Raw genomic sequence first — 10,036 nt, forward strand, 5'->3', positions numbered from 1 at the left:
ACAGGGAGATTAATTCAGCAGAGCATCCAGCCATATAACAAAACCAACAACAGCCACCATTTGGCACTAAGTGGTGGTGGCAATATCACAACTGTGAGTGTGCTATGCTAGGTGCACTTTTAGGCCTTGTAAAGTGTAAAAAGCTTGCTTGTAGGAGGTCAAAGGAGTTAACCAGGTGTTACTCTTTGGTTCTTCGGTAAAGTCACGTAGGTAGAAATAAAATAAAATAAAACAAATCAGGTGTTATTGGTTAACTCACTGAGGTGATGGGCAGATGCACCACCTGTGCTCCTCACCATGCCACCTTGCAACGTTTTAGCTACCCGGTGCTCTGTTCATTGTGAGCATTGCTCTTCCGTCTCCTGTTGATGAGTAACTCATCTGCGTGTCTGTTCTATAGCCTATGCCGTATCCATTGAGCCCCTTCTATGAATCCAAACAGCAGTTGCTTGGGCATGTGATGGCTGCAGAGCATGTGGGCTTCATGACTAGGGGTCGGCACGGTTTGGCTCAAACCACCAAACCGCGGTTTGAACCGAACCAAATCGGTTTGGTTTGGCTCTGTTTGAACTGGTTCGGTTTGGTTTGGGGCTACGAAAACCGACTCGGTTTGGCTCGGACAGGGTGGAACCGGCTCAAACTAGTTTGGTTGGTTGTAAAGGCGACACGAAAGGACATGCTGTAGTTGCCTTTGCCTGCGAATTCACTTTGCAATTGCATCTCCATGGCTCGAGCGGCTCAAGACGGCGCCATCCCCGGCGGCTCCAGCATCACAAGGTATCTCATCCACGACGTGGAAGAGACCAAACACGCCGGTAGCGACGAGGAGCCGATGGCGAGCGAACGTGAGAGCCCGGACGCCACGCGCGGCGACACGCGGCAGAGCCTCATGCGCACCCTCGGCGCCGCAGCGCTGCAGACCGCGACGCAGCCCAAGCCCAAGAAGGCCCGTGTGTCCCGAGCGCTGTGGCACGACGAGTACTTTGAGACGAGCCAGGCCGCGGGCGACGTGCAGAGCCGGACCTGCAAGATCTGCACCCTCCAGTACGCGGGCTCCACCTCCTCGGGCACCCGTATCAAGCATCTCAAGACCCATGGGATCGTCGACCCCGAGTCGCCCACGGTCGTCACGTCGCCGCCGACGGGGAAGGGTTTGCTCGTGCAGTCCAAGATGGCCACGCCCATGTCAGCGCACGCGAGCAAGGCCATGGACAGCTTTGTCGCCGAGTACATCGCGACGAGTGGTCTAGGCCATAAACACGTAACATCGGATCCCTTTACGACTCTTCTTCAACGAGCTGCCCCGGGTTACGAGCCCAAGTCTGAGCGCACGGTCAAGCGCCGCATGCTCGAGATGTATGTCGTCCTCAAGCTACTCGTGCTACAGTACTTTACTACTTTTGGCTCTTGCGTCTCCTTGACCTACGACGGTTGGACAAACGACGCCATGACCGGCTTCTTCTCGGTCACCCTCCACTGGATGGACCCGGCGTCGTTCTCCATGTGCAACTGCATCATTGACTTCTTTTGGGTGGCCCCGGGCGAAGGCGTGGGCAAGCGCATGGCGCAGCGCCTGCACGAGCTGCTCGACGACTTTGGCGTGTGGCCGCGCCTGCTCGCCGTCGTCACCGACAGCGGTTCTGACGCCGTCGCATCCGCCAAGTCCCTCACGCTCCTCGAGGGGAGCAACCTGCGCTCGACGTGTTGCTTGCGGTGCATCGCGCACTGCGTCAACCTCGGCGTCAAGGCCTCATTCGGCGCGTTCGAGACACTGCTGCGCAGCCTCCGCGCGACGCTCGGCGCTATCCGCAAGAGCAAGACGAAGAGGGCGGCCTACACGTCGCTCGCGCGGCACTACCTCAAGTGCCCGCTGCAGCCGCCTTGCCTCGACGTGGTCACACGTTGGGGTAGCACGTACGTGATGCTCACGGCGTCGCTAAGGCAGCGCCAAGTGATCGACGCCATCTGCCTTGAGCCCGGCTGGTCGCGGAGCCAGGCCGGCTTGTCGGACGAGCAGTGGGAGCAGGCGGCGCTGCTCTGCCAGTTCTTGGAGAAGCCGGCGGCCATCTCCGATGCCATGGGCGCCGAGGAGTACTGCACCATCTCGAACGCCATCACGGCGCAGGAGGCTCTCTTGAGCCACTGCATGACCCACCGCCCGAGTCCTCATGTGGTCGTGAGCTCGGCCACCGTGACCATCTCCGACTACATGGTCAAGTACAGCGACCTTCTCTCGTCCGAACCAAGCCGCGTCGCCCGCTTTCTCGACCTGCGCCACCCCAAGCCCGCGGCCTCGAGCACCGAGTACAGCAATATCAAGGACATGATGACGGACATTCTCAACCAGCGCTACCCAGCGTTGACGACGGACGCGGCGCCGAAGGCGGCGCCGCGTGGCGGCATTAACATCCTCTTTGACATGGTCTACGCGCCCAACGCTCACGACGGCGCCGCCTCCGAGGTCGACCGCTTCCTGCTTGAGCCGACTCAGGACCTGAGCATGGACGTCGTCGAGTGGTGGAAGCTGTACGGCGGCAAGTACCCGCGCCTACGACGCGTGGCCCTCGACTATTTGCCTATCCCGGCGTCGTCCGTGCCCTCCGAGAGAGCAAACTCGGCCGCCAAGCGCTCCTTTCTCGACCGACCAAACCTGCACAAGTGCACGTTCAAGGCCGAGATGTGTGTGCGCTCGTGGGCGCGGATGTTGCCTAGTGTTGGGGTTTCACTGCCATTGAACTACCACACTGCGTTCAAGGACATTGGGCGTGCCAAGCTTGAGGAGATGGCTGTGGACGACATCGTCGTCCAGTACTTGCTAGTGAATCTCAATATGAAGAAAGCCTGCGTAGAAATTAGCGATTAATACACTTGATATTTGTATTGAATGCGAATATTGTTTGCCGCGCATCTTTTCGGTTCAAGCCAACTCAAGAGGTTTGGTTTAGCTTAGTTTGGTTTGGTTTTGGTTTGGTTTGGTTCAGTCGTCGCTGGTTTGGTTTGGTTTGGCTTGCTCAATTTGAAACCAGTTTGAGTCGGTTCAAACCGTGCCGACCCCTATTCATGACCCAGCCACTGCAACCTCATCTGCGGGAGAGCTCGTTCAGACGTTTCAAGAATCTGTGAGCTCCTCGCACAATCCAGCGTGGTTACGCCCAAGAAGGATTTTAGGTAGGCCAAAACTGTTTTCTTGTAAAGGGTTACATGTTTTTCAAACCGAGAGAAGAAAGGGCATGCTTGTGGCCAAGTAAACCCAGAGCTTTGTGTTCAGCGACAAGCCAGATGGCTTCCACACAGCGTTATGTAGCTAATTAAAAGATAACGCCACTAAACTAATTCTGAGTGAGACCTCAATTTTCAAAATGGAGCTGATCATAAGCATAATTCCCACATGAACTTCTCTGACCTCCTTAAAGATTACCTCATTACTCATGGAGAGAATGGGTGTGTGGTGTGTTTGATGACGCAAAGTACCCAACAGGTGCATTGTTTTACTGCTAGGAACCCACTGGTTCCACCAGCCCACAGGGGATTATTGTGTCCATCCGTCGTGCAGGGAGGGGCTGGGTGGGGAGGGAGGGGCTGGGTGGGGAGGGTGGGGCTGGGTGGGGGGTGGGAGGGATAGGGCTGGGTGGGGAGGGGCTGGTCACCCCGTGGTGCCATTATAAAACTCAACGTTTAACCTACTCACGCCGGCTTGTGCCCGCCCTCACAATCGGCCATATTTGCGGAATACACCACGCCGCCGTTGATCCTGGCCATTGACGGAGCAACCCAACGTTCCTACCAGCTCCCTCCGCAGGAATGTGTTTGTGGGGCCATTTGTAAGAGCCTACACCCTTCATGGGATATTACACGTTCTGCAGTAGTCTCCAAATCCTCAAAATGAGCAGCAATTACTCGATCATCATACGTAACATTGTTGATCAGTACAGTAGAGAGATATTTATTTACCGTACCTAGATATCAATGGGAAATTCTACTTTTAAAGCCAAGGTTAGGCTTCACAAACTACCCATTGAAGATATTGATTGTAGGAACCGGAAGACATTCCCGTTGTCCCCCAAGCTGGGATTCTGTTAACCTGTGTGTGTTTATATATGCATATGTTAATACTGTACTGCGAAGGTGAGCAGATAAATTTGCTTCATATTTTACTACAATAGAAAATATATATACATAAACAAATACAAAAATACTTTCACTAAATTATCCGTTAATTTTCTGTTATAATTTAACACCTTTTCTAAATAATAATTGCATCATGGAAATTCTGTCACAACATTAGGGGATTTAAATATTTTTTAATAACGCACGCTACGAGCAATGTTTCACTAATGTTGTTTGCTTCACCGCATTTCCTACTTTTTCTATATTTACTATTTACATAAAGCCATATTATCTAATGGCTTTTTTTTATAACGATATGTACAAGGTTATAATTATTCAGAGGTTATTTTTGTTTTAATACCATACATGAGATCATTAAAATCAGAGCAAAGAGCCCATGCTAAACCCAAGTCAAACATTTCCATTAGATCTTAATCCCCAATTCATGCCAAAAGCACACAGCCCGGTTAATAATCAACCCAAGTCACTCCTCCAGAAATTATCCACTGGCAGTAACGTGCGCTTAAGGCAATGGTCCATCTGAGACCAATGCAAATTTCAGGCACTGTGCTTTCAGCACTTTGGATATCAGCAGAGTGCGGATGCATAACCCAGCACTCCTGCATGGGCTTGAAGGGCATGGGATTAATGTGAGCTGCGTGTAGTCGGAAAATGCCCTCTTGCCCTATTATTGTTTGTGCTCGGGTCTGCTCTGGGAGGAACAGCACATTATAAATAACTTATGAGGCAACAGTGCACAACAAAACAGCTGTTTCCCTATAATGGATAAATATTTTAACAACTTGCAATTTGTTTAGCACCCTGTTAATTATACATTCCCCACATGCTGATAATGAGCCAAAATGCTGCCAAAGTGGTGACACGAGTGCTGGGCTACACATTGTAAAGAGTGGTTGCAGCAAAGCTCAACGCCTTTAAAAAAAACTGTGGCAATAACTGAAAGTGCTTTAATATTGTAGTCTAATGAATATGAATCATTTGGCTTAAAGGCATAAAAAAGGTACTAATTAAAATGTTACAAATATATTAAGTTAACCATATGCAATGCTGTCATACTTGCATCAGATAAATTAGGTCAAATTGCCAGTAACCACACTATAATACCTTGCTATTATTATGCAGTATGTTGCACCAACCAGAGAGTAAAACATGGTATGACCTATCCAACGAACACACAATTGTTTCTGTAAGTTTTTTTTAATTGTTCAGAAAAGTAAATGTTTTCCCCTCATGATTACTTGAAATGTATGGTTATAGGAAATATGTTCTTGTGCAGACCCAAAAGACTACTGAGCACATCCAGAACCTTCCATCATGGCTCATAAACTCCACTATGTGCTGTACCCTTCACTATTTCAAGTTGATCTGAAGTTACTGAACCGAAAAAGATGGAACTGCTTGCTCAAGCGAGGAAACGTTCAGCACTGACCAAAAGATGTGCGCTTGCCCACTGCCATAGAATTACACTATGTAACACAATTTTTGTTTGTTCCTGGGTAGTAAGTGTTATTTCGTAACGACCTAAGTCCTTCGTTCAGCAATGGGTAGATCAGGGTTGATAGTTATTCGTTTGCGCTTGTTTTTTTATCACCATCAAATATCACAGGTCACTTTATGTGTCTTAATCATAGTGGTCTACCTCTTCCAAACGTGGGCTTCTTCTTTCTCAGGAGGGTTCCCTCGAGTCAAGGTGGGAATGGAGTGCTGGATGCTGGGCGAATGCAAAATCTACTCATCCCCACAGGAGAGGGCATCATCTAGTGCTTATTACCAACACCTGTGCTGCCTCATAAAGAGCGTTAATGCACACAAAACGCGTATAATTGACGGTTACAACGCAATGAATGTTCGAGGGGTTTGGGTACTGATAAGGGGAAACTCTCTCGAGTCCCACCTGATATCATTACCTTTCTTGCATCGTGTCATGCATGTCAACGTACCCAGGTTTTTGCATCATTTTATTACCATATTTCATGTCCCACGTTTGCCCTGCTCTACCCTGCAACCAGCCGAACATGCAATCAAAGTTCGTATATGTTTGCTTGACATAATTGCCCAAATTGTATCAACTAACACAACTAATAGACCTTCATGGTTATGAAAATAGACCTTTAAATATGTATTTAATGGTATAAAATCTTTGATGTTTGGCAGATCAGCATTCATTAGCAAGAGACACGAATTAAACACAGTAAATTCATTCACAGTCAGCAATTACTCTCTTCAGTGCCTCTAAAGAAGTCCCCGTTGGCTTCAACAGAATGTAAGGAGAGACAAATATGTTTGGTGACTGGCTTGTCTGCTGTGTCTTTTTCCCCCCAACACGTCAAACGAAAGCATTATCTAGATTAACCCAGTCCTGGCCGCATACCAACCTTCAACACCAACTGCCGACATTGCCTAAGAACCTGTCAATTATTTTTCTGTCTGTGAAAAGAGCGATGGTTTTCCAGAAATTGTCCGAACGCCAAAATGAGTTAGAAGTCACTTGTGCCTGTTTTAGGAACATCATCCCTGCTCAGGCCCCCAATAAAACGGCTGGCTGCTTTTTACATATAATGCTCTCCAGACCATGAATCCATCTACGGCATAGTAACAATTCTCTCTGATGGGACCTCAAAGAGCCCATAGAACAATGTAATAATTGTATACCTATGAACTGTCAACTAAAGTTTTCTCATGGCAAGACTTGTTTGGATTCTTTTCTTTTTATCCCATTGCAATATTCAGATCATTATATAGCCTTCATAATTCCAAAAAGCCCGATTGATTTCTTGCTCAAATGAGTATTGAGGCAGTATTTTCATCTTGTCATATGTTTTGCTGCAGAATAGCAAACTTGCTGCTCTCCTAGAAAAAATAGACAGCACTCATCTTTTTATAGCCCTGAGGCGGTAGTGGAAATTCCACATTCCTATGGAAAGCATAAGTTTATCTATCGAACAACCAGTGTTGACTTGCCCACAAAGTGTTACTAGTTTATCAACCCCAGCGAAATATTGGACTGAGTTAATCCCAAACCAGTATTTTAACTTGGAATCTTGAAATAATCCTTAAGGACCCTCTTCTTGTTTTGTTGATGTTTTTTTCTTTATTGCTACAGTGCTCATGCAGCACGATCTGCACTGTAAAAAAGCAGGGAAATTGGCTAAATAGGATCATCTGTGTAACAAATAAAATAAACTGGTGTACCGATAAATACAGTATATTGATAATTCTTTTATAACATATATACATAAAAAATTAAATAATATTGAGTTTTTTTTTTAAATAGAGTTCTACATTATATACATTTATTCTTTGGAAAGGGATGAAGGTCTGGGATAAAATCTAACTTATTTCTGAAATACTCTTTTTTTGCAATATGAAAAAAGTAATTATGAACTGCAAATTGCAAATGAAAACTGCAGTGGTACAAGCTAATTTACACCTGGGTGAAGGACATTTAGGATAGTAAAAACAAACACAAATGTAGTTGCTGTTGTGGGCTACATGAGATAACGAATATGGAACACAAATTTTTAATGTTTCAAAATTATGTGATCGGTCAATATTGAAGCAACGTGAAAAAAATTCAGTTTAATTTGTAATGCATCCACATTTCTCCCTCTCTGATTTCTTATTTTGCCTGGTTTACTCTTGTATCCACAGGATAACGGGCACTAATTTTCAGTATTACCTGAGAAGAAACTACATCCTCTAAGGTGCAATTACCACTAAACCCTGGTGATTGTGATCAGTAATCAAATGCAAGTCTCATTAATTGTAATGGAATACATTCATCTCCCCATCATCAATAAACTATGAAGTCCTGTACGTATGCATCGGGTATATTGTTACAATTACTGCTGAAATATGTGTGTGTATATATATATATTTTCCCAAAAAATACTAAGTATTCTTAAAGCAATGAATGCTCGTTCGGCCTGGAACGATTTTCCCTCTCCCCCCACTCCTCCCCGATGATTCAATTCCAGAATCTGTTTAACATTGTGTCGCATTGTAGCGCCTCTAGTGGCAGCAGAGGTCACACATGAAACCAATTACAGCACAAACAACAGATACACATTGAAATTAATTAAGTATTGCACGAATCGCTATCCTTATGCAGTGTGATGCACATATCGTGAGCTTAAGCATTGCTCCTCGTGAAATTAAATCATCGTTGCACTTACATCATTAGACCCCCTTTGCCAGTACCAAAATATAATAATAGTGCTTTTCCCCTTTTTTCTGGCAACAAAACTGAAACCTTTTTACAAGGATTAATGTCTGCATTAACCACAATACTTGCAGTCAAAATGCAAACAAAAAGATACTATGATAATATATGCATTGTCCTTGAAACTGATTGGTCCACACCAAGTGTTGGTTCACACCAAGTGTGGAACAATCAGTTTCAATGACAATGCATATATTATCATAGTATGTTTTTTGTTTGCATTTTTACTGCAAGTATTGTGGTACACATTCCTGCGGAGGGAGCTGGTAGGAACGTTGGATTGCTCGGTCAAGTGCCAGGGTCAACGGCGGCGTGGTGTATTCCGCAAATATGCCCGACTGTGAGGGCGGGCACAAACCGGCGTTAGTAGGTTACACGTTCCTTCGGAGTGGGCAGGTAGGAACTTGGTTGGACAGCGCGGCGTTCAGGGAGGGGGGGGGGCAGTTGGATGAGTGGGCGTGTTTACCCTTCCCCCCCCCACCCTCCCCGACATCGTCAACCAATCGCGGCGTAGCTCGGTGTTCGGTGGGGAGGTGCATGGGTGGGCGGAATTCCGGATATGCACGACAGACAGACAAATAATCCCTGGTGGGCAGTGTGGAACCTGTTGTTCCTATCTGTATAACACTCTAGGTAACTAAGACTCACACACACATACACTCACTCTCACACTCTCAGACTCACACACACACTCACTCTCACACTCTCAGACTCACACACACATACTCTCACAGACTCTCAAACACTCACAGTCTCAGACTCACACACACTCACTCTCACACTCTCAGACTCACACACACACATACACTCACTCTCACAGACTCACACACACTCACTCTCAGACTCACACACACACACTCAGCGCGGCGTTCAGGGGGGGGCAGTTGGATGAGTGGGCATGTTTACCCTACCACCCCACCCTCCCCGACATCGTCAACCAATCGCGGCGTTGCTGGGTGTTCGGTGGGGAGGGGATTGCATGAGTGGGCGTGTTTACACCCCATCTCTACCAATGGCGGCCCCACTCGGCGTTTGGGGGGGGGGGAGTTGGATGATTGGGCGTGTTTACCTTCCCCCCACCCTCCCCGACATCCTCAACCAATCGTGGCCCTGCTCGGCGGTCGGTGGGGGGGGGCATGGGTGGGCTGCATTCCGATGCAAGACAGACAAATAATCCCTGGTGGGCAGTGTGGAACCTATCTTAATTTGGGAGCTTTCGTGACTGCAGGAATTATTCTTTGGTTCTTTTCGGTTAAGTCACGTCTAAAAATAAAATAATAAATCAAAATAAAACAACACATTACGACGTTTCGATTGCAACACAAGCAATCATCATCAGGCATAAAAGAAATAGCAACAAAAATCTAACTAGAAAACTATAGACCGACATACAAGCAGACAGACATCACAACGGCACACATAGAGAGGAGTATACAGGCACACGAAAATTGTGTGGAACCTGTTGTTCATACCTGTAAAACGTTGAGTTTTATAAGGGCACCACGGGGTGACCAGCCCCTCCTCACCCAGCCCCACCCCTCCCATCCCCCACCCAGCCCCACCCAGCCCCTCCCCACCCAGCCCCTCCCCACCCTACCCTCCCAACCAAGCCCCTCCCTCCCCACCCACCCCTCCCATATTTGGAATGCACGACGGACAGAATAATCCCCGGTGGGCTGGTGTAAC

General features: G+C 47.2%; 1 protein-coding gene across 1 annotated transcript; it reads left to right on the forward strand.

Annotated features, from left to right (window-relative positions):
* Positions 1-724: 724 nt before the first annotated feature.
* Positions 725-2,863, forward strand: LOC144934365 (uncharacterized). The gene has a single exon (XM_078860049.1). The coding sequence runs from the start codon at positions 725-727 to the stop codon at positions 2,861-2,863; it is 2,139 nt and encodes a 712-aa protein (XP_078716175.1).
* Positions 2,864-10,036: the final 7,173 nt, after the last annotated feature.

This window comes from Lampetra fluviatilis, chromosome 10, assembly GCF_964198595.1.
Source record: "Lampetra fluviatilis chromosome 10, kcLamFluv1.1, whole genome shotgun sequence".
NCBI classification, from domain to species: Eukaryota; Metazoa; Chordata; class Hyperoartia; order Petromyzontiformes; family Petromyzontidae; genus Lampetra; species Lampetra fluviatilis.